This window comes from Sebastes fasciatus, chromosome 24 (genome assembly GCF_043250625.1).
Source record: "Sebastes fasciatus isolate fSebFas1 chromosome 24, fSebFas1.pri, whole genome shotgun sequence".
Classification (NCBI taxonomy): Eukaryota; Metazoa; Chordata; class Actinopteri; order Perciformes; family Sebastidae; genus Sebastes; species Sebastes fasciatus.
Genome location: NC_133818.1, coordinates 5,890,614 through 5,916,900, shown reverse-complemented (window position 1 = coordinate 5,916,900; position 26,287 = coordinate 5,890,614). Strand labels below are relative to the sequence as shown.

Here is a 26,287-nt window from a genome sequence, read left to right as displayed (position 1 = left end):
TTCAACATAACAATTACATCTCTGATTTAAATTATATATGTTGTTTATGGTTGTTACATCAGCAATGTGTATGTTACTGCATACACACCAGGTGGAGCCAGAGAGATAGTATTTATCACATGTTTCATAAAGAATCCATATGTATCTTTAGACTTTAACATTGCTGGAATAATTCTGGATATGGCATATCAAATTCCAGTATTTTATTTTGAAAAATTGGAATCAGGTACCTTGAGTTTCTATCTACAACCAGGTCTACAGTACTACATCCCCTTCCCCAAACAACCATTAGTGACCTCCACAGGCTCTGTCCACGTTCACAAATATTGATAGAGCCACCCAATTTAATTAACATATGACTTTATTTTGAAAAAAATGGAATCAGGTACCCTGAGTTTCTATCTACATCCCTGACTTTAGGTCTACAGTACTAACACCTGTTATAGCCCGACCTTCCCCAAACAACTATTAGTGACCTCCACATCTCTGTCCACGTTCACAAATATTGATTGAGCCACCAAGTGCCATTCACCTTCAACATATTTACAGAATCTGGAAAACAGGATGTGTACAGTATAATAGGATGTCAAGGAAAACTGCACTTTATTGGCTGCTGTTATACCAGTGTTGTGTTCAAAGTTTTAAAGCTTTATCAGGAAAGACTTGAGGGCAAAGTGCATCAAATATCAGCTATCACCAAGCTATGGGACATGTAGATTAATCAATAATCTCATGCAGTGTTATTAGTTAGGGGTTTATGACCAAGACTGTGATATATTACTGGGTGGCTTTTTGTTTCTGAGTGTTCGTCACTGCTGTCTCAGGTAAGCAACACATCTCATCTGTGCACTGAAACAGCTGTCTGTCGGTTAACTGGTGCTTATAGAGCACAGGGCAGTGGAAAGAATCAAGCAGCAGGTTAAAGTTGCTCTGTTTATCTGGTGTTTACAGGATGATGAAGTTAGTGCTGCTGTTCCTGACGCTCTCAGGTAAGATCTTTCATGCTTGTTTGGTACATTAAGTGTAGTAGAAAGATCTTTAATGCCAGCGTTTAATTTATGACATTACTGAATGCTTTAATATGCAGATGATGTGATTTTGTTTTATCATGAACACAAAATATTTTCTTGATATTGACATAACTAAATTGAGGTTTTCTAGTGATTTTGATTATTCTGAAATCATAACATAATGAGGTTTTGACAGCTTTTCATGTGGCGATCATGGAATAATTGCCAAATAAATAGCTTTTCTCGTGATCATGAAAAAAATCTCAATAAAATAAACTTATGTTGAGATAGTGAAATATCTTCCCTCAAGAAAACCAAATAAAAAAAAATATTTTCATGATCAATTTTTCTTTGACATTACAAGAAAAGTATGTATAAAGGTCTCTTAATGTTTATGAAATTATTATTTTCATAGTCTAGCCTTCTGTTTTTCCTCCTGTGCCATATTTCCTCTGATTTATTGGAGAATATAACAATTAATGTCTAATTAGAGGCTTTTGACAGACTAGGGAATTCAGTAAAAGATTGAGGATTATGTCATAGTTCATAGATGCCGTGGCATCAAAATGAAACGTAATCAGAACAACTGACCTTACATAAGTTAGACTTTGACCATTATTGATTTATTACACTGTTAAAGAAAAGTTCACATATTATTCTGGCACAATTGTTAATAATTGATTTATTACACTGTTAAAGAAAAGTTCACATATTATTCTGGCACAATTGTTAATAATTGATTTAAAGGACCAACCTGTTATTTATCGGTCAACAGGCAAGGGTATTGTTTAATCTGCAAAGAAGTCACAGGTTGTCAAACACCATCTAGGTCACTAGGTTTCAGCCTGTATGTGAGCATCTCTAACATTATCCGTGATTCGGATCCGCTCCAAAATTGAATAGGTTCTTTCTTGGCCTATGCTACACCCTTCTACCAAGTTTCATGAAAATTAGGCTAGTAGTTTTTCCACAATCCTTCTAACAAACGGACAAACAAACCGAACCGAATGCAGATCCTTTGCCATTTGAGAAACCCCCTCAAGCGGCGAAGAAAAGGCTAAAAACATCTAACTGTAAAATACCCTTCACAGGCCTCCAAGCTGCCCCAATTGCAGTCCCCAGAGGTTTGCAGAAGACATCTTCAACCTACCAGCTCCCCGATGGCTTTCGACAGGGCACTGAACACTCTGACATCCGTGAACCGGTTCCTGGCGGCTTCCGACAGGGTACCGAGCCCTCCAGGAGATTCATTGTTGACCTCAACACCGGCGAGGTGCAGGAACACATCAGTGAGATGGAGAGAAGACACTGGCTGACAAATGAGGGTGAGAAAAAGTGAAATGGTCAACCATGATTTATTATCTCACGACAAACTAACTTATAGACTCTCATTATACTTAAACAAGCCTGTATAATCTAAAGGTTCTTCTGTCTTCCAGTCCCTGAAGATGTTCCAGTCCAGAAGAATGGTGGTGGTTGGGTCCGAGTGGAGGAACCCTCTGTTCCCCAGCTCCCAGAAGGTTTCAGACAGGGAACAGAACCCATTAGGTCTATCCCAGCTGGTTTCAGACAGGGAACCGAGCCCATTAGGTCTATCCCAGCTGGTTTCAGACAGGGAACCGAGCCCATTAGGTCTATCCCAGATGGTTTCAGACAGGGAACCGAACCCATTAGTTCTATCCCAGATGGTTTCAGACAGGGAACCGAACCCATGGGGTCTATCCCAGCTGGTTTCAGACAGGGAACCGAACCCATGAGGTCCATCCCAGATGGTTTCAGACAGGGAACCGAACCCATGGGGTCTATCCCAGCTGGTTTCAGACAAGGGACTGAACCTGTTCATAAGGTCCCAGAGGGTTTTAGGCAGGGAACAGAAGCATCTTTTCACATCGCAGATGGCTTTAGGCAGGGAACCGAGCCCATGGGGTCTATCCCAGCTGGTTTCAGGCAGGGAACCGAACCCATCAGGTCTATCCCAGCTGGTTTCAGACAGGGAACCGAACCCATGGGGTCTATCCCAGCTGGTTTCAGACAGGGAACTGAATCCATGAGGTCTATCCCAGAGGGTTTCAGACAGGGAACTGAACCCGTGGGGTCTATTCCAGCTGGTTTCAGACAGGGAACCGAGCCCATTCTTACAATCCCAGAGGGCTTTAGACAGGGAACTGAACGCTCCACCTCCAGACTCCAGACCAAGACGGTGGCATGTAAGGGGGAGGTCATCAATGGAAACTGTTATGAGTTCAACCCCACGCTGCTGGCCTTCCAAGATGCACAGGTTAGACACATCACATCTCACGTTACAATTGTTGACCTCCCCACATTAAAAGTCTGTTTGTGGCTCTACAATTAAATGCGTTCTTTGTCTCCAGGCCTTATGCAGAGCTCTCGCCCCAAATGCTGAGCTTGCATCTGTAACCACTGGCGATCTGCATTCCCATCTGGTCTCCCTGGTAACCAAGGGAGGCAAAAGCAACCCCATGTTGACCTGGCTGGGAGGCACGGTCAAGGCAAGTTCCTCTCGTTAGAAACATTCAGAATAATGTTCTGGAAAAACTATCTCACATCACCCGTTTTTACGAATGTGCTCAGTGACGCCAACAGTCTGTGGCCCAGATTGGAGGCCAAGGAGAGTGTCATCAGATACGTTATCAACAGGACAGATAGTGTTATTCTTGCCTTGGTAAAACATTGACCTTTGAACTTCTCTTTTTGAAACGCTCCATCTGTTTCTGTGCTGTCACTAAACAAGGCCAGACAAGTAAAAAGCTACACAAGTAAAATCCTACTTATACATCAATGCAACAGTTACTGTCCGTTTTAAGAATGGTTTAATCAAGCTTCTATGTGTGCATATTGTTGATATAATGTATGCATGTTGCACACCTCAGAACCAGCAGGCGTCCTGGCTGGACGGGTCAGAGTGGAGTTATAGCGACTGGATGCCGGGTCACCCCAACATTCACACTGATAAACCCGTCTGTGTGGAGATGTTCAAGATGGGTAAGAACACGTCGCAGACACATATTAACACACACTAATGATTTATGCCTGAAATCAGCATTTCCTAGAAGACTTCTGTATCAGATAGGGAAGCAAAGATCCAACTCTTTTAGTCCAGTATATGATGCAAATAGTATAAAACATTGAATTGAATAGGCCATTAAAGTGCAAAAATCACACCTGTAACTGCACCATTAATCAAACAGTTACAGATCAGTGAAGCTCACATAACGGTCTGACTTTGTCACGGAAAGTTTGTTAGATAAAATATTAACTTATATGAAGGAATCTTTGCCCTGTGGCACCAAGAACAACCTGACTATCTGCTTATTGTTCTGTCCCTTTAGCACATTTATACATTTTAGATACTACTGTAAATACCAGACATGTTGGGATCTGACATAGTTTTACAAAAAGGTCTTAGAAATAACCCAAGGAATGTGTTTTACGTTAAAGGTACTATACGTAACAATTTACATGTACAGATTGTAATGTAATTTAAAAACTGAGACCTTCCACGACTTTCTTGGTTGCCTTTAGCAGCCTGTAGTCTGATTTCTATGGAGATTGTTTAGTTTTCACATATTTTACTGTAATATTTTTTCACATATTTTACTAATAATTTTCCATCTTTCTTTTAATGTTTTTCACTAATAATTTCCTGACATTTTTCGGATATTTTTCACATATTTCCGAATGTTCTTTTCGTGCTTTCGTGCTTCTAGGCTCTTTAAAAATAGATGTTATTTTGTTTACTTTTCACGTATTTTACAAATATTTTTTTCTATATTTTACCCATTTTTCAGACATTTTTCAACATTTTGAATGTTTTTTCATACTTTTAGCCTCTTCACAAAAACATGTTATTTTGTTTAGTTTTCACATATTTTACTGTAATTTTTTGGGGATATTTTTTAGACAATTTTCACATTTTTCCAAAAATATTTTTTCACATATTTTACTAATAATTTTCCATAATTTTTTTTTTTTTAGATGTTTTTCACTAATAATTTCTTGACATTTTTCGGATATTTTTCACATATTTCCGAATGTTTTTTCATGCTTTTAACCTCTTTACAAATAGATGTCTTTTAAGTTTAGTTTTCACATATTTACAGCCACTTGTGTTAATAATAACAGGGACTCTCTGAAAGTTACATGTAGTACCTTTAAGCGAGCCAACTTGTCTTTTAGAGATGTTCTGATACATTAACTTGTGGTTAACTTTTGATACCAGCGTGATAAATATAATATCTTTGTCGCTTTTATGCTGTCTTCGTGGAATTTATCTCTTTTTTGGAATGAGGTTTCCAAAGTTTGCTGCTGCGGGTTTTTGATTTCCAATTAAACAAGTAAATAAATAAAAACCATAACAACTCTATTGTGTCTTTCAATTCTGTTCTTACCCTTTTTGCAGATGAGAGCTGGTGGACGGCCGCCGACTGTGAACTGACGAGAGCGTCCATCTGTTCTTACCAGATCACTGCATGAAAAACACAAAGAAACACAGCATAGGAAGATGACTCTCTTTGATTTGTTCCCTCAACAATCTTACAGACATTATGTTTCCATTACTTTGGGCTACATTCGTCTGCATCTATCTGTATTTCCTCGAATAAAACTAAGCATATTACATCTGTTTCTGTTTCATATCTGTACACAACACTGAAAAGAAATAAGACATTCTTACCTCAGCAGTCACTCTTCATCTTTTCAGACAAATAAACCATAATTCATAAAACTTATTTAAATTTAGACAAGACTTTAATGATCATTTTCCACTTGTGTATACAAAGCAGTTTATACAGATTAGGGAGCCAAGTTAAAACAATTTGTTACAATTTAGTACCTGGAAAGTGCAAAAGTACATTTCAAATACGCAGAAATAAAAATCATGCTGTACATTATATACCGTATTCATAAATAATCACAGATATACACACACATCCATTTTGGTGACAGTCACAGAGAATGTTTGCTAAGACACAAAATAGTACTTTTTGATTCGAAGTCCTATATTATATATTATATCTTGGTTCCCGTTAAAACTGTGGAGGTTTTAACATCTGGAATGCTGCTTTCATTTGATTACCGGTAAGGTCAGGGACGATGAGAGAAACCTGTGTTAACGCCACACTGGGATAAAGGCACTCCGTTTTGTTGCAGTCGTGGAACAACTCAAACAGTGGTCTTTTGTCTGAATGACGAATGAGGATGAACGAATAAGCATCGGTAACACTTCTTTTCATGGTAATTAGGTGATGATTTCTTTGAAATTACTGCCAAATTAGCTCAATATTTACCTCAAAAATTACTTTATTATAAACATTATTTAATAATTATATGCTAAAATAACATTTAATTGTTAAAACTAATAGAAGACGCTTCTGATCAGGCACAAATCTCACCAAGTTATTATCTATTTATCAGCAGACATTGAAATAAAGCAATTAACTTTGTATTCTTTTCCTGGAAATGTATTAAATAAATTATCAGCTATTGGGAAATAGTGGAATATAATTATTAAATATGTATAATAAAGTCATTTTTGATAATTTTTTGAGGTAAATATTGGGGTAATTTGGCAGTAATTTCCAATAGTTTACTTGCTAATTATCACCTATGAATTACCATGACATTTGCAGAAGTGTTACCGAAACATTTTATGCACCTTTCACAGAAATCTCATAAAGAAGGACACAGATTGGTCTTTGCACTCCATCTTGCTGTGACATTTAAATAAAAATACAAAATCACAAACAAAAACAACTAGAGGAACGCTGCGTCCAATGCCGAACCCATGACCCATGAGCCAAAACAATCATGGTTCATAGACTCCGAGACGCCGTATCAACAGAATCCGGCTAAAAAAATAAACATGCATCATCGGCATATCCTCGCACACACTCAATCGGACACACAGGTATGGTGCAAAAATATAAATCACACAGTCTCATCCACAGGAGCTTCATACTGTGGCTTTTGTCGTGTCACATTCACACACAAGCAACCGCGACAAGGCATGCAAACCTTCTTGATGCCCCTTAAAAGGAAAATTCAGTCGCTTCACGATGAGCAGGAAGGAGAATGAGATGTAGAAATAACAGAGGATGATAGGAGGGGAAAAAAGGGAGGGAGTACATTTACTGTCCCAGTGAAGCTGTAGGAAGACTGGAGATAAACGGCTGACAGAGCAGCCAAGACAGGACAGAATAAACAGGAAGAAAGCATCGACAGCCACCCGACGACGGAGCTGTATTGCTGTTAACACTGACATCTCATAAAGCCCTTGAGGATTTTCTTCTTTCTCCTTCTTTTTGCAGGTGTCTGAAAAGTCAGAACAGTTTAAAATATGCCCTACCGACGTGTGATTTTAAAAACTGCTACTTTTACTTATAAATAAACACGGATTCAAGTAACTTAAAAACATTCGATGAAGTGTTTTACGCTGTGATAAATCTTCACGTGGAAGCTTTGAGAATGTAGTGTTTTTGTCTGTAGTGAGAAAATTTTCTTTTTTACAAAACTATATGACATTAAAAGACGGACGCTACAGATGTTTCTAGAACAAAACAAGTCAGCTATATATCTAAGCGTAAAAAAAAACTCATCACTGTGTCTGCTGCTATCTCATAATGGACCATGCATACGAACAGATGCCAAGTTGCCGAGCACACATGCATAAATCTGTCCAAAAAACAAACCCAAAAGAAACAAACAATAAAAAAAACAAAACACACACACATTTATAAAAACGCATAAGAAAGGCAGAGAGTTCGGTCTAGTGAGTGATGGAGCTGTCTTACTGCATTAAGGCTGCTGTGTGGCAGCTTCGAGTCTCGGCCTACAGAGCACAGGCCCGCCTGTCTGCATCGAAGGCAAACTAAGATGAGGGACAAAAAGGCCACTTGAAACTATATTTTGACAAAGAGCATGGCAATACGCTGCACACACACACACACACACCCTTGTACTTCTATCTTTGTGGGGACACTCATTGATATAATGCATTCCCTAGTATCACTTAAAATAGGGATGCACCAATTCAGATATCGCAGTGTTGCCGCAGTGTATGAGCAAAACAGACAAGTCGACGAGTCCCCAGTTCACCCTTCTGGGGAGAGTGACGCTGCGTGTCTCCACCGCATCATTTAGTTTAGTTCAATAGTTTAGTTTAGTTTTTGTCCACTGTGTGTTTGCCCGGCGTAACGATGGCAAGTGTTCGACAAACTGTGCGTGTGTGTGTGCTTCGTTAGCAGCTGTAGTGTTCACCGTTGTCACACACATACGTGTCAGTGTGGCGTAGCGTTAGAGAGTGTCCGACAGACCGTGTGTGAGTGTGGGGTTGGTGGTGGCGTTATAGCTGTGAACGCAGCTGTAGCAGTGTGTGTACAGTTTATTTGTCGGTGACTAAATGCTACAACACTCCTCCAAAACCAACTCCCTGTATCCTGCAACTCCGGCTCAGACTAACTTAAGGTGGGCTGTCAAGGTGGACCAGCTATTCTCCTTTAAGCGACAAGCCGATAGCGTTAATCGGTTAAAATTCTTAATGTCGGTTAAACGGTTAATTATTAACATCCCCAGTGCATCCCTACCTTAAAACCAAATCTGAACCTTCAAACAGGCCTTTGAAGGTCTGTCCCGAAAGTAAGGACCAGCCAAAATGTCCTCACTTTGAAGGTCAACCTTGGTCCTCACAAAGATAACTGGCCAAGGACATACACACACACACACACACATACATACATACAGGAGTTAGCAGTTAGTGGGCCGATCCTGTCAAATTGAAACTGTGTAGCATCATGTAAAAATGATGATGACTAGCCGTGGGATGAAGAGCCATGGTGTTTGGGAGTGGTTGGTAGTGCTGAGGCTGGATTTGAACCGCGGCGCCAGCGCCATACGCTCAATCCAAATACAAACACAGAATAACATAACAGACACATGTGATGCTCATTGATCTAGCACCCCAAAATACCACCCACTTGGTGATTGACAGGTATGGAGGTGAGAGGAATGTGGGATGTGCGTGGAGGAGGTGGATGAGGAGGATGGGGATGACTGGGACGGGTCAGTTGGTGTCGTGTTGGGTGTTGTACACCGTCTCCCCCGAGGAGATCTGGGTAAGTCTCTTGCTGGAGCCCCACAGCTTCCGCGTGATCTGAGAAGAGCGGAGGAAGAAGAGGAGGATGAAGGAGAAGGGTGGGGAAAGAGTGGAGCGTGAAGTGAAAGGAAAACGGGGGGAAAAAAAGGAGGGATATGATTCATGAGTGATTGATTAGTTCATCGGAGCTCGTGAAGCATTAAAGAAATAAATCAAAAGATTCAGTTTGATGAGAAAAGATGAAAAGGTGCGATGATTCACACTATTCAGAGAGAGGGGGACTGCCTGTATCCGACATCTACTGTACACTACCACACTACCTATCAAAGTCTATCTTGGCGCACGATTATTAGTTTGCATTATTAGATTGTAGCTACACTGTTAATATGGCTTGAGTTTGCAGAAGCGTTAATAAGTCACAGCATATTTGTTTATAGTCGTAGTAGAGAACACTCAAAACACGTCACGTAATGACACTTCAGGTAAACAGCAGGGGGACGGAGTTTATCCCGGGTCGTTGGCCGCCGAATCAAGTCAAATATTGCACAGATGCCAAATATTTTTTTTTTTAAAAAACAGAATGAGGTAAGCACAAAAAAAGTTGTTTTTCGTGTCACAGTTGTGGTTCGCTCAGCTGTGTGCTGAAGGAATGTGTTAAATCTGTCAGATGTGAATGTGTGTGTGTGTGTGTGTGTGTTCGGGACTGTGGGCGACAACCATCCCTGAGAAGGAGAGGTGACGGTGGATTAAAAGGTCTTTGAGGACATTGAGGCCAAGCATTGCAACACAGGTGCAGCAGGTTTATCTGTGTGTGTGTGTGTGTCAGCTACAGCGATGGGAAAGGGAGGGGAGGGACTAGAGCCGCCGGGGTTTATGGGAGCTGGAAGTGGGGCTGAACACCAGCTGGTCGCGCTGGTGCAGCAGGCGGGTCGGCGAGCGAGCTCGGAGCGGGGCCAGAAGAGGGGAGGCCATGAGCGGCGATCCCTCCAGGCTCTGAGCGATGTAGTTCCTCAGCGAGCTCTTTACCTCCGCCGGCTTGCCCACGCCCACGATGATCAGCTTGCCGTCCTCCAGGCCCACCAGGACGTGGCTCTGCTCTTTAGTGACGGAGACGCAGCGCACCGGCACCCTCATGGCCATGGGCTCCGTGCACAGAGACAGACTGCAAAACAATCACATCTGTAATGTCCACATGTTGGCGTTTTTATTTTAAAAAGGCAGTAGATGTATGAGAGTTTACCTGTAGAGGTCACGGAAGGACAGGTATCCCTGCTCGCTGCCGATGACAACATACTCCCCTGAAACACACATATCAGTCACCTGCTCCTTCAGAGGCTCGCTGCACAGGTGCTTCCCGTTTACAGAGTAAAGGTGGAGGGCGTTTTTATCCTGGGAAGAGAAAATAAAACGTTTTACTTAAATCTTTCTTAGGATTTTGCCAACTGTGATCCACTTATTTTATAAACAGTGCGTGCACCTTGAGCGTTGCTTTGCCCTCGAGGCAGGTGTGGACCAGCAGGTGACCCTCCCAGGACACGGCCAGGTGGAGGATGGAGAGCGGCAGGGAGCTGTCGCACGGCGGTCGCAGGCAACGCATGTACTGACCCCGACGCACCGTGTGGATGATCACCGTCCCGTCCTGAGGAGCACAGAGAGGAAGCACACATTAAATAACACAGTGGTTCATAACCTTTTCCCTTAAGGGACCCCTCTTCTATCATTGAGTAAACTGACGACCTATCACTAAGTGACATATTAAATGGATTCACTCCTCTGTATCATCCAGACTGGATTATTGTAATGTTTTGCTATGAGGCCTGCCTGCAGGAGATGCATAAAACAGTGGTAAGAGCAGTCTGGTGTGCTCTTACCCGTGATCCAGACACCGCCATGTCCAGCTCCGTGCTGATGCTGACGCTGACCACCTCGTTCGTGTGTCCGTACAACACCTGGACTGGTTTGGGATAGAGACCCACGGGAGCTCCACCCTGCACAACAGAGACAATAAATAAAAGTTTGAAGAAGAGAAGTCAAGTGTTAATTAAGTTTTCATACAAATTGTGTACATTTTAAGCAAATTTCCAGATTTCAGCAAAAGAAAATGCAAATTAAAGTGCATTTCCATCCGCTACAGTTATGTGAATATTAGGACTTTGGGTTTTTAAAGTGACAGTTCACCCTTAAATCAAAAATACATATGTTTCCTCTTACCTGTAGAGCTATTTATGTTTTAAAATGTGCATAAAAACAGGTTGATTGTAAAAAGCATGTATGAATCTGATGCAACATTTGCATTAAGTTTCAATAGCTGATCAATGGATGTTAAAAATATTCTTATAGTTACGTAATATAGTAAAATAAATAAGATAAAATAAGTTAAATTATAGATAGAAAGATAAATTGAACACTGACACTTTACTTTGAAAACATTAATACAGAAGGACGTAATTATTCGAAGCTCCCCGATTACAGAGTAACAAACAACATTTTGATTTCTGCATGTTTTATAAAGTTAAATCTTTTATATTGTCATGGTGTAATAGCGAGTTCTGGCCGTCCTAACCTGCTGCAGAACCTGCCACACCATGCAGGTCGTGTCTCTGGAGCCGGAGATCAGGTGGATGCCGCAGTGGTCTGTTGACAAGCAGGTCACGATGTCTAAAGGAGAGATGAACAAAGCCACTGATTATAACAGGACGTATAACAGTAAAGCATAAACTTCATTCAATCTGTGTATTTTTATCAATTATTGATCAAATAAAAGCCCCAAAGAGTAACTTTATCCTAACGGGAAGCTCAGGATGAGCTTACTAAAGGCATAAAATGGGGTTTAGGGTAAGGTGTGTGTTTACCCATGTGTCGGATGTGCTGTCCCACAGTCTTGCCCTTAACCAGGGAGGTGACCCGGAGGCTGTTGTCCCAGTGGCCACCGCTGAAGAGCAACTTGCCGTCGTGGGAGGCCACAAACAGCCCGGCTGTTACCTCCAAGCCGGGGGCGAAGGGCCCCGACAGGAAACGCTGGGTCCTATTGAGAGGAAGAGGAGGGTTGGAGAGCTTAGAAATGATCTCTCAGAGCACAACACGGTGATAAAAGGCAGCATTAAAGTGTTCTCACTTGGCGTTGGACACTGTGGGGTCCTTAATGAAGGTGAAGTAGTTGGAGATGTTCTTGTTGTAAGGCAGCCACCCGTGGGTCCCAACCAGGCAGTTCTGACTAACCGTCACCTGGAGACAATGCATGAAGATTTCACCGTCTATCTCCTGCCCTTCATTCATTTCTTTTATTATTACAAATTATACAATTAAAAGAAGTTCAAAACAACTCTATAACGGTTATTAGTATTAGCACCGAGGCGCACCATGGTGTCAGGGCTCCCCTGGGTGATGAAGGAATGGGACTGATTCTTTGGCACCACGACCTTAACCAGCGGCACGTTGTCACTGATGCCCTGCAGCATGACAGGGGAGAGAAAGTTATTATAGGAGGATATTTTCATGACAAATGACAGGTTAGAAAAGAATCACAAAGCCGTAGTAGAGAGCTCAAACCTCAACAAAGAAGGACTTGAGGTCGCTGAGGTGTTCGAACATGCTGAGAGGACACGAGTCCAGCTGAGCCTTCCTCTTCTCCACTTCCTCCTGAGACAGACGCACCGGATGGGGCTCCTACGCAGTGACACACACGCATACAAAAAGGTCTAAATCTGATTCATCGACACAGATACAGAACTTCATTAGCTCGAGTCGTGATGGTGTTTCATGCGTCTGCACCTTGACTAACTGGCAGGGCGTCTGTCCAAAGTTGCTGATCATGCCTTCCACGGCCTTGCGCTCCTTTTCGTCAGTGATGGCGTCCAGGTCCACCGCCCCTGCAACACCGAACCAATCAAAACACTACACTGACAATTCACAAAGGCAGTGATTGGAGCGTCGTTGTTGCAAAACGCTTGCACTTAAAATGTTTCCACAAGCTGTTCTGGATGCTTTACCTTCATATGTGCAGTAGTAGAAGACGTTGAGGGCCTCCACCGCTGCAGGGCCCCTCTGCTTGTAACCAAAGATCAGATCAATCCAGTGATGTAAGTGGGCTGATACGTACTCCGACTCCTGTCACAAAACACATAAACAACACACAGACATGATGCCACCAGATTCCATTGACAAAAACAGTAATTTTACCTCACAGATCTCAGGAGTTGCTGGTCTACCGCCACCTCAATCGGGTAGTTTGTTCGTGTTATTGTGTGACTTTGGTGAATCCAAACTAATCCTTTAAAACACCAAAACTATATAGTTACTGACTATGGTTAAGTACCTCATACAACCCAACTTCAAAACACCTGAACTATCCCTTTAAGACTTTAAATCGTGGTTACTGTTCATTCAATATTCTATCTCCTGAGAATGATCCCTAAGAAGTAAAGTCATACAACAGCAGCAGAACTAAAGCTGCATCTCACCAGAGCTTTGCGGTGCTTGTAGATGAAGTCCTCGGGGGACTTGGCCCATTTGGGCAGGACGACGTCATTTACTCTTTCCTTAGAGATCTGCAGGCGACCCAAATCAAAGCCTGAAGGACGGGAAGAAGAAAAGACGAGGGAACAGAAAGAGGGAAACAAGAATAAAAGAAAACAGAAAATTAATACAAAGAGACGAGGAGTCTGCCAAGTCTGGATCTGCTCTGACAAATATTTTCTAATTATATTAATTTTCAATTAACTTTTACTCTTAAGTAGTTTTACATTCAGACTAGTAAAGTAGTTTGCACCTTTAAAGCATTTAGCTGCCAAACAGTTAGTGTGTAGGATTTGGCAGTATCTAGCGGTGAGGTCGCAGATTGCAGCCAATGAGAACTTCTCCTGTGTGCCACATGTGTAGGAGAACTACAAACACTACAAACACTAGAGCCAGTTTTTGGTTTGTCTGTTTAGAGCTACTGTAGCAACAATGACGGCCGGCTCCGTGAAGCTATAACGGCTCATTCTAAGTTAACGAAAACACAACTATTCTTATTTTCAGGTGATTATACACTAAAGAAAACATATTAATATTATAATACATTTCTGCTAAAAGATCCCCCTAAATGTAACACACTGGCCCTTTAAGAAAATATATCCTTTGATGGTAGTAGTAGTCGGAAGTTTTGTGTATAACATGTTAAAGCATTTGAAAAACAATACTCAAATCTCACCATTTTGGTTCTCAAGGAATTCTGGGAAGTAGAAGAACTCGGGGATGAGCTCCTTGACGTCGTTGGGGTTGTCCATGAGGGTCTGCCAGGTCGCAGGGATGGAGTGGAACTGGCGGTCGGCACAGTCGAACCTGAGCCAAAGCAGGAGTATAATAAACACTAGACACAGCAGCTACGTGCCGGCACACAGCGGATGCTGTAATTACAATCACTATGGAGGGAAAGCAGAGGAGGAGTGGTGTGATGTCTGTCTGGTCTCCTTACCGTCCACTCTGCAGCTGGATGTGCAGGGAGGTGAAGGGCTCCACTCTGATCAAGTAGTGCATCACTCCGGCGGCGTTGGAGTAGTGGGTGCCGTAATGGAACCGGTCGATGGTGCCGCTCGGGTCCTCGAAGCTCTCGTACCTGATGGACACATTTAAAAAGTTAACTTGAGCCAGACGCATTGCTTTCCTCTAAGCTGCTTTAATGATAACTGAAACGTACTTCTCTCTAACGGCCTTGGCATTGCGTTCGTTAAGAACCGCCACTGGCTTCGACAGATCCCTGAATACCCGAGGATCAGACAGGTCCAGCTCCTCTGAGGTGTAGTCGGCTAGAATCCAGGGAAACTGGTAACAAACACACAAAGCAAGTTAGCTCCAACATTCATCCAGTCACCGCACTTCACGACAGTATTGAGTGAGGAACGTACCACCGGATACTGAGCCAGGTTGTTGTACGTTCTGCCCGCGATCGTGTTCAGCTGCATCAAGTAGTCAAAGTTGGAAATCTCCCGGTTCACCCATTTCTGTGCAAAAGTGAAAGTTTTAGTCTTGTTCTCCTCAGTTTAACACAAAACATTACAAACATCATCATCAAATCCTTTCTTTTATAATGATATACCTCAAATTATACTTTAATACAGGAGCGCAGGAGTTAACATAAATTTACATTTACTCATATATGATGTTCTTCATATTTATATCATTCCCATAATGTTTAGATATTTAAAAAAAAATTAAAAAATTATAACAGGAATAAAAACAAGGAAAATACTAGAGGATAAAAAATAAATAAAAAATAAATAAAAATAAATACATGTTGGCATTTCTTTTCTTTTTTTATATAATTTATCGCAGGAGTGCCGGAGTTAACATACATTTATATTTGCCATTTTACACACGATGTTAATCCCACTTATTTCATTCCTACAATGTTTATATATTTTATATTGAAAAAGTTAAATGATTGTAAATTAGAAAAAAAGAAATAAAGAAAATAATAACAGGAATAAAATTAAGGAAAATACTTAAGGATAAAAAAAGAAAAAAAAGAATAAAACAATGAAATATAAAATTAAATAGCAAAATATAAAAAATAAAAATAAAATAAAAAATAAAAATATACAAAAAATATAATAAAAATATACAAATATTTGTACTGTATATACTAAACTCACATTTCTGTGGGTGCCACACTCAAAACAAACAAATGTTTGCTAACAACACTAATGAGGAGATGAAGGCGGATGATAGACTAGAGTCACAGACCAAAGCTCATTTAATAAACTCCTACACATGTTGATATGTGTAATTGTTAATGAGAGCTCTGCATCGTTGTTTCCTGACCTGTGTGAGTCCAGAGGCTTTGAGGACCTCCTGCGGTGAGCGGGTCCCGTTAAGGCTGAGGGATCGCAGCAGCAGCACGCGGCTGTAGACCTTGTTCCTCACCTGTTAATAAGAAAAGTTATTATAACTATTCAAAAGGCAAAAGGCGATCAGATATTCTTTAATTCAAACCTCATGCAACAGGAGTTTTTGGTAAGTGCATAGTTAAAGGGATAGTTCATACACTGACGTAAGTACGTCATACAACTCCACTTCAAAACACCCAAACTATCTTTTTATAGATTGTGACTCATCACCTCCTTCTTGAAGTTGAGGAAGTAATTGGTCTGGTCGATGAGGAAGATCTCCAGAGCGGAGCGGCGTAGGTTGTAACGCCGCAGGTGGACCTCTCGGATCTGAGACAGCGGCCATTTGAAGTCGTGGCCCACTCCTTCAAGAAACAAGAAGACAGTTAGTGCAAGTTAAGTGATGTTTTCTCCTATATTTCCTCACCTCACTGTCTTCCTCACCTTCCTCCTTCTCCTGGCTGCTGTCGTAGAAGTAGATGTGCTGCGTGGTGAGTTCCAGGCGGCCCGGCACCACGTCCACCACCGTCACCAGCTCGCAGTCCTCCCACAGCACCAGCTTCTCCTTCTGGCCCGCCTCCTCTGCTTCAACTCTGCAGGGAGAAAGAGGTTGTAACTCTCGGTATCTATTACAGGAACACGTGTGGTTGCTGTCGTGTTTGGCGACTGACTGGTTGTTGGCGGCAGCGGGGTCGTCCTCCGGCAGCTCCAGGATGTCGTCTTCCAGGTCGCTGACTTTGACCTGCTTCACAGCCTCCAGCAGCAGAGACTCGGGGTTGGCGCGCTGCTGATGGACGCCTGAGAGAAGCAGAAGAGACGGGGAGGATTAAACACTGAGAGGAGGCATCCACGGATGGTGCAGTGGTTAATATCACATGGCAGTTCAAGAAATTAACTTATTAGCACGCTTGTCAACGGCTGACAAACACAACAGCTCGCTTTTTTTTCCAGCTCCGAAGAAGATTTACAGTTTTAAACTTTCTCATTCACAAAGTAAAACTCAAATAAAAGCCTCCTGAAGTCCTGACCAAGCAGAGATGGAAGGGTGGGACATCAATTCGGCTTAAAGGGGATTTTCAAACAGTCCTTTTTAATCTGTTTATCAAAGGGGAGGCTGGATGAGTGCAGTCATGACATACTGTACACACACTTATTCCTCGTCATCACATCCATCCACTGAATACGTCTACTGGAGCTGCCAAATAGAGACACCAATGTGCAGCTTCGTCTTACCCAGGTTGTCTCTCAGAGCGCTGGCCTCTCGGTGGGGGTCAAAGTTGTAGTTACGCACCAGCTTCAGCCTCATGCGGGAGAAGTTCTCAGCACTGGACACCCTCCAGTGCATCTCATCCTGCTGCCTGTTAGGAACAGTTACAAAACACACCTGTAATACTCCCACATGTGCACACGTTTAATCGTGATTCATTGCACATTTTTTTTATCTCAAACGTCATGTTGCTTTTTCATACGTCAGCGGACTACTTCGCCTAATCTTTGCAGGTCTTTAGACCGCTAAGGAAACGCAGACAACAGTGACGTGAAGTCAACATGAAGTTCTAGCCCACATTGAGATTAGATAGTATACAGTTGAAAAAGACTGCAGAGAAGGAGAGAAGTTGATGCGAGTACCTGTCGGCCCAGGGTCCTCTCTCACACACCAGCCCCCGGCGAGCTGCCTTCCACTGCCTGAGTGTGGCGCTGTTCTGGCTGTGCTGCTGCTTCAGCATGCTGTTGTAGCGCAGGTTCTCCTGGCGGCCTCGGCGCGAGAAAGGCTCCACGAATTGCTCCTAGAAGGAAAAGTGAAGAGTTTATGAGAGACAAGCTTTGACAGGGAACATACTAGATCAGATGCTTCTGTTATTATACATTTATTACGGATCCAACTAACCTGGAAGCGGATCTTGCTCTCCCCTCGTTCCCTCTCTCTCTTATGCAGGCTGACCATGAAGGCCTCGTAGCACTCCTTCCAGTAGAGAGCCATGGTCTCGTGGCCCTGGCTGAACGTTTCGATTTCATACTGCTTCATGTACGGGATGATCTGGAGACAAGTGGAAGAACATTTCCATTACTTTTTTCAATAAATTAGCATCTAAAACAATGATTAAAGTGTAAATCTCGTACGTATTTGTCGAGGTAGACGCGCCACTCCGGTGAGTTGCAGTACAGCTGGAAGTCCTCGAAGAAAGACGGGCTGCCGTTGGTGTCGGGGAGCTGCGGGAGGTGCAGCTCCATGTAGAGGAGGCGGTGCACTTTGGAGAGCAGCGTTCGCAGCAGAGGGACCAAGAAAGAGTACGTCTCCTCCGTCTGCTCCTGGATGGAGCGCCGCAGGATGCCCTCCACCTTACCGAGCAGGTAGCACGCCTCGTCCTGGCTGGACACCTGCTTGGTCTGCAGGATGCCGTTGAGCTTGGCGGTCGCCATGGCGCACACCTGGGACAGAGGGCGTTTATTATTATGGGATTTGTACAACAAAAAAAGCAGAATAAGAAAGGGAGAAATAGCTCACTTCAGGGTCCTCCTGAGCCATGAAGCCCAGCAGCAGCCTCAGTCCGACCTGGGAGAGCTGGAACCACTGGACGCCGGACGAGTACCACACCATGAGGCTGTCCATCAGCGTCACCGTCTCCTCCAGCACCTTCTCCGTCCACAGCGCAGGGTTGACCAGGCCCTCCGCCTGCAGGAAGTCCTGCACCATGTGAAGCAGCCGCACCGCGTTCTCCGTGTGCTGCGGCAGAGTGGCGGCCGACGCCTCGCGGTTGTCGCTCACCGCCCACTCCAGCATGCGCTCCATGAGGCTTGGAGGAGAAAGAGAGACATGATTAGATGCTGTTGGCGGGCATTCAGCTCCTGCTACACCAAGGGTGCCCAAACTTTTCCCTTGGAGGGCCAAAACTGGAACTCAATCCTCTGGGAAACACTGAATTACGTCATCCAAAACTGCCCCCCCCAACGTCAAGACTCATTGTGATGCTGACCTCAGTTTGATCTGGTCCACGGGGAGCAGCAGCTCGTTGGCGGTCGCCAGCTTGGTGAGAGCCGAGAAGACCTGGCCGCGCTCCAGCCACGCCGAGTCATCCGAACCTTCCACCCCGCGCCACATCACACACAGCACGATCTCCAGCAGCATGGTGCACAGCTCCTCCTCCGCCCGCTGGGGGGCGACATCACACCAAAAAAGAAACCAGAGATTAAATGAGATGTCCTCTGGTGTGAAACTGCAGCAGTAGGTGACAGGATCCAGCAAAGAAAATAATAAGATGATGATGTTATTTCAGCACTTAATGCATTCTAATACCTCTCCAAGCCTTTATGACAGCCTGGCTTCAGTATAATCCCCCTTTAATCTGTCTCCTGATGCAAACTGCTCTGTCTAGATAAACACTTGTATCGGTGAAATGTATTCGTCACGACCAGAAGTTTTAAAATGACACATTTAATCCTACAACTGACGGCCTCCTGCTGTGTGAGGACAGGTCATCTGTCTTCCAGTGATGCTCTGAAATGACTGAAAAGAGCTCACTGGATGAAAGTGAGCGTCGGGCTCCCCGAGGTGGCGCTGACATTTAAGACATTCTCAGATTACACACTATCATATAGAATAAAACCTGCATACTTCTGGTGATGAAAAGCATCTCACCTCAGCATTGTTGAAGGACTCCCCCAGTGAGATGTTGTCGCTGAAGAGAAAGCTGTCTTCATTCAGAGAGGAAGATGCATCTCGATCCCCGGAGCTCCCTGGGAAAGGCTTGGAGGTCTCCAGTGGCGACGGCGTGCTGTGCATGCTACCCGGCGTCTGGCTGCCGCTATCCCCGCCCTCGTAGGCCTGCAGGTGGGACAGATCCAGCATCAAGCCCCCGGACTTCCCCACCACCCAGGGCTTGACGTGCAGCTGCGGCTCGGTGGAGGCGGAGGAGGACGGCGTGTCCAGCAGCGAGATGACGTCGCCGTTGTCCAGGCTGTCCACGGAGCGGGTGTCACCTATGCTGAGCCGGTCGTCCTCAAGCCGGTCCAGGCGGCTAGCGCTGCCCGCCCGCGTCCTCCTATCCAGCGGCAGCTCCAGGCGGTTGCTGCTGCTGCCGCCGCCGGACCGGTTCAGGTCCAGGCTGCAGGCGCTGATGGTGTCGGCGCCCCGTATTGACTGTGACCCTTCACCCCGCAGGTAGAGACGCATGAGAGTGTCCTGCCAACACTGCTGCTTCGAGATCTGGACGGCAGCGTCCTGTTGGGACTGTAGCAGCTGGTACACCTGAAGAAACAGATGTTAGTTAACCTGCTAATGATGAAACAATTAATCCTTGAACTTGACCTCGCTGTATAAAATGACCTGTGGTGACCTCTAGGATAATCACAGCCTCATGAAACTTTACAGCCACAAACTAGAGACCTAGAGCATTCAGAGGATGGATGGATCAAACTAGAGACCTAGAGCATTCAGAGGATGGATGGATCAAACTAGAGACCTAGAGCATTCAGAGGATGGATGGATCAAACTAGAGACCTAGAGCATTCAGAGGATGGATGGATCAGACTAGAGACCTAGAGCATTCAGAGGATGGATGGATCAAACTAGAGACCTAGAGCATTCAGAGGATGGATGGATCAAACTAGAGACCTAGAGCATTCAGAGGATGGATGGATCAAACTAGAGACCTAGAGCATTCAGAGGATGGATGGATCAGACTAGAGACCTAGAGCATTCAGAGGATGGATGGATCAAACTAGAGACCTAGAGCATTCAGAGGATGGATGGATCAAACTAGAGACCTAGAGCATTCAGAGGATGGATGGATCAAACTAGAGACCTAGAGCATTCAGAGGATGGATGGATCAAACTAGAGACCTAGAGCATTCAGAGGATGGATGGATCAAACTAGAGACCTAGAGCATTCAGAGGATGGATGGATCAAACTAGAGACCTAGAGCATTCAGAGGATGGATGGCTTTCCTAGCTAGATTGACATTAAGGGGGTTTCTGAGCAGTATACACAACACAAGTGCTCGTCATTTAATCGCTGAAAAATGAATCTCCAAATGTCACAGCATGGCTTTTTCTATGGTATTCCTCAAGGTCTTGGTGTCTTAATGTGGTATTTTGGAGGGATTATTGATCATTTTTATCAATTCTTGATTGGTAAAAAATGGTTAAATTTAGCACCGAATCTGTAACAAATGGTATCAACCCAAAAATTGCTGCAGCTATGGAGGGCGGAAGAAATGACTCAATAAATAAATAAATATGTTATTAAATGTAGAAAAAATAATATTAAAAATAAATGTAGCCATTAATTAATTAATTGATAAAATGTGATATTAATAAATTGATATATCTGTTAATTAATGGCTATATTTATTTTTTTATATTATTTTTGCTACATTTAATGACATATATTTATTTATTTATCGAGTAATTTATTTATTTATTTATTCATTTATTTTGGCAGGTTCTCTCCTCCATATGCAACAACTTATGAGACATAATAGAGCATGGGATTGGCCATCACATACTTCTATCATAATGTTCTAAGCCCTTATACATCCTCACAATTTATTTTAATTAATTAATTCATGTTTATTTCTGATTTATGACTAGAACAACTTTACACACAGTGTTGAGCATCTCAAATTAATCTTCATGTTCCCATCTTTCAGATGATGTACACCACTTCTATGTGACATCTACTGTTGACCTGCTACCTCCCCCTAAACAAGGGGGTCTATGTGGGTCTCTAAGGGTTAATAGCGCGGCTGTGTGCAGTGTTTGAGTGCTTCCTCACCCTCTTGCAGACGAGGAGGCGTACGCTGGGTCCGGCCCGGTGCGTGAGCTGCACCAGAGCCATCAGGTCCTTGTAGTTCACCACATGATCTGTAGATTTTAGACACATAATTGTACATTTGTGTAACTGTATATGGTATTGACCGGCGTTTCCATGTGCTATTGTCTGTGTTCTTTACTAATGACAGACAGGGGACTGTCTCTGACATAAAGCCTGAGCTCCCCCCACCCCAATTAGTAGTTGAGTATTTGTCTTGACCTTCTTTTAGCCTCTCTACAAAGATGTTCAGTGTGTGGTAATGTGAATATGACTGGAGTCACACTGCTCCTCCGTTTTAAGAAAACAACTAATGAGTGCTGGTTTAACGCTCCGTGAGGACTCATGATAATTGATTCCGTTAATTCAAGGACTGGCCTTAATGGGCAGCAGAGAACGAACTGGTCTAATAGACCAATTGATTAAAAGCTTCAAGCGAGGCCGAATCCATTTAATTCAAAGGCAGATTTATAGTAGAGTTAACTGCTGACTGAACAGTTACCATAGTACGAGTGTTTTCTAGTTGAACAGTGTAAAACACACTTAAGTAATAAAAGAAAAGCTGACCTGTGTGGAGGACCTGGTTGAGGAGACAGCGGATTAGTGTCGGAGTGATGTGAAGCTCGGAGAAGAGCAGCGACAGGCCGGCGTAACCCGCCTCCCTCAGCCGCAAGCGCTGCTTGTTCTTCTCATAGACGCGGTCGCAGCGCAACATGCGCTCAAACAGCTGTGCAGGAGAAGAATCAAGTTGGTCACTTTTACATTTAGGTGGATGAAATGCCCTGACTTGACTCATACTGTCAGAGTGAGTACCTTGAAGACGAGCTCTCGGAGTCGATCCGAGTGCTTGTTGTTGAGCAAGAGAGCGTAGCAGGAGTCGGCCGCTCCGGGCTCGAAGAGGAGCAGGAAGAGCTGGTCTCTGGCCGGGCTGGTCTGAAGGAGGCTGAGTAACAACTCCAGCAGACCACACAACTGCAACACACAGCAACAACTACATTTAGTTACTTTGACACAGTTTTGATAGATTTCTATATTGTTTTAAGAAGGAAATCAGAGCATTAAAAGACTAAAAGTAAAACAGCTTATCATGCATGTGCATGCATTTCAAGTGGTGTTGTATGAGGTACTTATCCATAGTCGGTGTATTACCTACAGTAGATGACAGTCTGCATGCCTCCAGTTTGGAGAAACAGACAGGAGTAACAGCACGGGAGCAAAGCAAAGTACTGCTGTGGACGGGAACAGCAGCAAAACGTACATTAGACACCTGATGGGAACTGAAGCCGTTGTATCCATCTATGCTCTCACCAAAGCCACCAGACTCCATTGAACAAAACAGTAATTTTATCTTGCAGAACACAGGAGTTGCTGGTCTACCGCTGCATCGATCGGTTAGTTTGTTTGTGTTATTGTGTGACTTTGGTTAGTTCAGAGTCACCAAAGTCACACAATAACACAAACAAACTAACTGATCGAGGCAGCGGTAGACCAGCAACTACCGTGATCTGTGAGGTAAAATTACTGTTTTGTTCAATAGAGTCTGGTGGCTTTGAACAGAGCAGGGATAACTGCTTCAGTTCCCCGTCGGAAAGGGCTGTCTGACAGTAAGGTAAAGCAGTGAAAATATTATAAATATAGTGTACTTTTAAACTGATATTGACCACAGCTGTACATTGCTTTGCTCCCGTGCTGGTACTCCTGTCTGTTTCTCCAACCTGGGGGCGTTCTGACCGTCATCTACTATAGGTAATACACCGACTATGGAGAAGTACCTCATACAACCCCACTTCAAAAACACCCAAACTGTCGCTGTAACAAGCACAGCATCTTTAACACAACTTGGCTGATTTAAAATCCAAACGAAATGAGAGCTGGGAGGTTAAATCTGTTGGTTCACAGCGTAAAACTAAGTGCTTGTATCGCACAATATATATCTGGACAACGTATGTAATGTTTAACCGAAGATTATGCTTATAGTTGTAATCATTAAGTGTGGCATTTGAAGACTTGATGAATGGATGAATAGTATCAGATGCCCAGCACTGACGGAGGATCATGCCTTTATATTGACCATATGTTCACAGAGGGTGATGTAAGCTTCCACATATAGCACCGCGGTGTAAGAGGATATGCAAAGTGACAGACAGAATGAAAAACAAGACGGCGAGGAGGAGGAGGTGTGACAAGAAGAGGAAATGGATTTCACAAATAGATAAAAAGCCATGTGAAAACTTCCATCTCAGTGGAGCGTTACAGTCGGAGATTAAGTGGTTTGTTTCAGGCAGCAGCCGCTGATGGATATTGCTTACGGAGAGGGAAATGTTTAAAAATAATGCAGAGAGAGAAAGAGAGAGAGGCTGGAAAAACAGCTGCCAGGAGGGAAATGAGCTGACAGCTTCCTGCACAGAAACAGAAACCCCTGTAGTGAAAGGTCATCTTATTTCATAATGAAATCCCCAAATGGCTAGATTAACCAGTTTCACAATATATGGGTCATGTGGCAAGCACACACCGATAATAACTTGACCTACTCCACATCATTATCAGGCTGCTGATTGGCTCCCTGCAAGGCTGAAAATGAGTTGTTCACAGTGAGTGTTTTGGATCCTCGTTGGGGGCAATCTCATTAGGCTACTGTATGATTTCGTACAACAGGGACTACATTTACCATCAGTACTGATTGGATATCCATGTAAAAGTCAATCATCATCTGACCCGACCCCCTCACCTGCTCCTCGTCTCCGATGGCGGCGATGTACCCCAGAATGCTGTGCATCTCATCCTGCGACATGCCCTTGCTGATGTAGTACTTGATGAGGCCGCAGAGAGACGCCCGGATGGTCCGGACGTCGTCCTCGCTCAGGTCGCTCTCTTTATTGCTGTTCTTCCTGAGAGCAGATGTGACGGTGATGTTTAGTGAAAACATGCGAGACTAAATGTATCCGACAGGGATGAACTTTGGGAAATGGAAATCTCACCCGTAATAAAGGCGTACGGTGTCCAGAAGGAACTGAACGCCGTATTTTTTTCGGAACTGCTTCCTGTTATCTTTGATGACGGTGGACATGTACTGGATGTGACCTTCATGAGGAGAAAACAAGCGAGCACAGCTTAGATCTGGTGACACCGTACTCAGAGAAAAGGTTTCATTTCAAAGGTATTACATCTGTATTCTTTCACCAACATCTAACCTTTACCTCAGATTTCTCCTGGTCTAAATAAATGACTCCCATCATCTGCGTACTGTATGTATTGACCTGTTAAAGGATAGTAGATCTAACCTATGCGTAGAGGGAAGTCTCCCTTGTTCCAGATGTTGAAGTTGAACAGCAGATGTGAGTGAAGCTGCTGCAGCAGAGCCTGGTTCTTCTCGTACGTCACCTGCTCGATCAGCAGCTGCATGGCGACCAGCACGCTGACGTCCACATGACCCGCTGGCAGCTAAACACAGACAAAAAACAATACACTGTAAGTTAGTAAATCAATTATATGCACATTTACTGATGGTAAAATGCATGCGATTTAAAGAGGGGCCTTTTAAGAAACACACGTAAACAGGAACTCATTATGTATAAAAAATAAACCATGATAAGGCTAGTTGGAAAAGACACATAACCCGCCTCCACATAACAGATAAGGAACACGCTGGAATGGGGAGATACAGTGGTTTATTTGTACTTTTATCATTTACAGGGTATGGTTACTTTGCCGAGAACAACTATTACCGCATCTCATTTTCTTTAATCAGTAAATGCTGATTCAGAGGTATTTCCTCCGCGATAAACAAGTAAATACTGAGGAACACGCGCCAGACAGACGAGGACAGACGGGGACAAGAGCTATCTGAGGTGAATTCATCTCAACAACATCCGTAATTCTCACACATCACAAGCGATGTAATAAAAGCTGTAATAATAAACTTGAAGTCGGTCAGCAGAGAGTCTTAATCCGTCCTCTCACAACCAAACTAATCTAGTTTGAATAGCGAGAAAAACAAAAGGGGATTATGTCCTTTTTGCGTGTGGAGAGTGGAGACCTTATGCAATTAATGTGCTTTGTGAAACGCCACTCCAAATGAGCAGGAAATGCTTTTAAAACATCCCTCTAGAGCTCGCCTACGTTTTGTATAACTGCAGGAAGACTGAAACCACACATATGAAGAAACTTTATAACCCCAAAAAGTTTGTTCAGGATTAGTATTATCAGCTCAATTAAGGAACTTGCATTGTTTTAAAGAGGAACTATTATGTTTTTGTGCTTTTTTTCTTTCCTTTAGTGTGTTATATAGTTTTATGTGCATGTAAAAGGTCTGCAAAGTTACAAAGCCAAAGAGAGAAACACTGCTCCTGAACTGCCTGAAATGCTTTGCTTGAAGTCTCGCCTTTTCGTCCGTGACGTGGTGATGTCACCAAGTAACACACTTGAGGCCAGCTGACCAATCAGAGCAGACTGGGCTTTTCGGGGGGAGGACAGAGGGTGAAAACAGGTGCT

General features: G+C 43.4%; 2 protein-coding genes across 3 annotated transcripts in view; one reads left to right on the top strand and one right to left on the bottom strand.

Annotated features, from left to right (window-relative positions):
* Positions 1-501: 501 nt before the first annotated feature.
* Positions 502-5,646, top strand: LOC141763173 (uncharacterized). 2 transcript variants are annotated; one of them, XM_074627606.1, is made up of 7 exons: positions 502-824; positions 952-989; positions 2,102-2,335; positions 2,450-3,288; positions 3,383-3,520; positions 3,902-4,013; positions 5,431-5,646. In XM_074627606.1, exons 2-7 carry the CDS (start codon positions 953-955, stop codon positions 5,502-5,504), a joined length of 1,434 nt encoding a protein of 477 aa, XP_074483707.1. In that variant the 5' UTR covers positions 502-824; position 952; the 3' UTR covers positions 5,505-5,646. The 2 variants fall into 2 exon arrangements, with proteins under 2 accessions (XP_074483707.1, XP_074483708.1); XM_074627607.1 differs by lacking the exon at positions 502-824 and having other exon boundaries at positions 852-989; positions 2,450-2,558; positions 2,643-3,288.
* Positions 5,647-5,760: 114 nt separating this feature from the next.
* Positions 5,761-26,287, bottom strand: part of nbeal1 (neurobeachin-like 1) — a 44,362-nt gene continuing 23,835 nt past the window's right edge. The window contains exons 23-57 of the mRNA XM_074627605.1: positions 25,078-25,237; positions 24,775-24,877; positions 24,525-24,684; positions 22,610-22,768; positions 22,364-22,523; positions 21,761-21,849; positions 19,624-20,232; positions 18,962-19,137; positions 18,493-18,781; positions 18,108-18,416; positions 17,875-18,024; positions 17,616-17,773; positions 17,220-17,344; positions 16,658-16,784; positions 16,431-16,579; positions 16,218-16,351; positions 15,922-16,023; positions 15,006-15,101; positions 14,798-14,922; positions 14,576-14,716; positions 14,312-14,442; positions 13,581-13,690; positions 13,110-13,227; positions 12,892-12,989; positions 12,670-12,786; positions 12,480-12,569; positions 12,236-12,345; positions 11,973-12,145; positions 11,684-11,778; positions 10,992-11,108; positions 10,598-10,759; positions 10,361-10,509; positions 10,147-10,282; positions 6,620-9,177; positions 5,761-6,292 (exon numbers count right to left, since the gene is read on the bottom strand). Coding sequence (XP_074483706.1) covers positions 9,088-9,177; positions 10,147-10,282; positions 10,361-10,509; positions 10,598-10,759; positions 10,992-11,108; positions 11,684-11,778; positions 11,973-12,145; positions 12,236-12,345; positions 12,480-12,569; positions 12,670-12,786; positions 12,892-12,989; positions 13,110-13,227; positions 13,581-13,690; positions 14,312-14,442; positions 14,576-14,716; positions 14,798-14,922; positions 15,006-15,101; positions 15,922-16,023; positions 16,218-16,351; positions 16,431-16,579; positions 16,658-16,784; positions 17,220-17,344; positions 17,616-17,773; positions 17,875-18,024; positions 18,108-18,416; positions 18,493-18,781; positions 18,962-19,137; positions 19,624-20,232; positions 21,761-21,849; positions 22,364-22,523; positions 22,610-22,768; positions 24,525-24,684; positions 24,775-24,877; positions 25,078-25,237 — 5,217 coding nt within the window. The 3' untranslated portion in view covers positions 5,761-6,292; positions 6,620-9,087. The remainder of the gene's footprint in view (positions 6,293-6,619; positions 9,178-10,146; positions 10,283-10,360; positions 10,510-10,597; positions 10,760-10,991; positions 11,109-11,683; positions 11,779-11,972; positions 12,146-12,235; positions 12,346-12,479; positions 12,570-12,669; positions 12,787-12,891; positions 12,990-13,109; positions 13,228-13,580; positions 13,691-14,311; positions 14,443-14,575; positions 14,717-14,797; positions 14,923-15,005; positions 15,102-15,921; positions 16,024-16,217; positions 16,352-16,430; positions 16,580-16,657; positions 16,785-17,219; positions 17,345-17,615; positions 17,774-17,874; positions 18,025-18,107; positions 18,417-18,492; positions 18,782-18,961; positions 19,138-19,623; positions 20,233-21,760; positions 21,850-22,363; positions 22,524-22,609; positions 22,769-24,524; positions 24,685-24,774; positions 24,878-25,077; positions 25,238-26,287) is intronic.

Bases quoted from the DNA above. Each gene is read 5' to 3' on its own strand.
- LOC141763173 (XM_074627606.1), top strand. From the start codon at position 953: ATGATGAAGTTAGTGCTGCTGTTCCTGACGCTCTCAG. The intron at 3,521-3,901 runs GCAAGTTCCTCT...TGCACACCTCAG, and splicing joins GGCTGGGAGGCACGGTCAAG to AACCAGCAGGCGTCCTGGCT. The intron at 4,014-5,430 runs GTAAGAACACGT...CCCTTTTTGCAG, and splicing joins TGTGGAGATGTTCAAGATGG to ATGAGAGCTGGTGGACGGCC.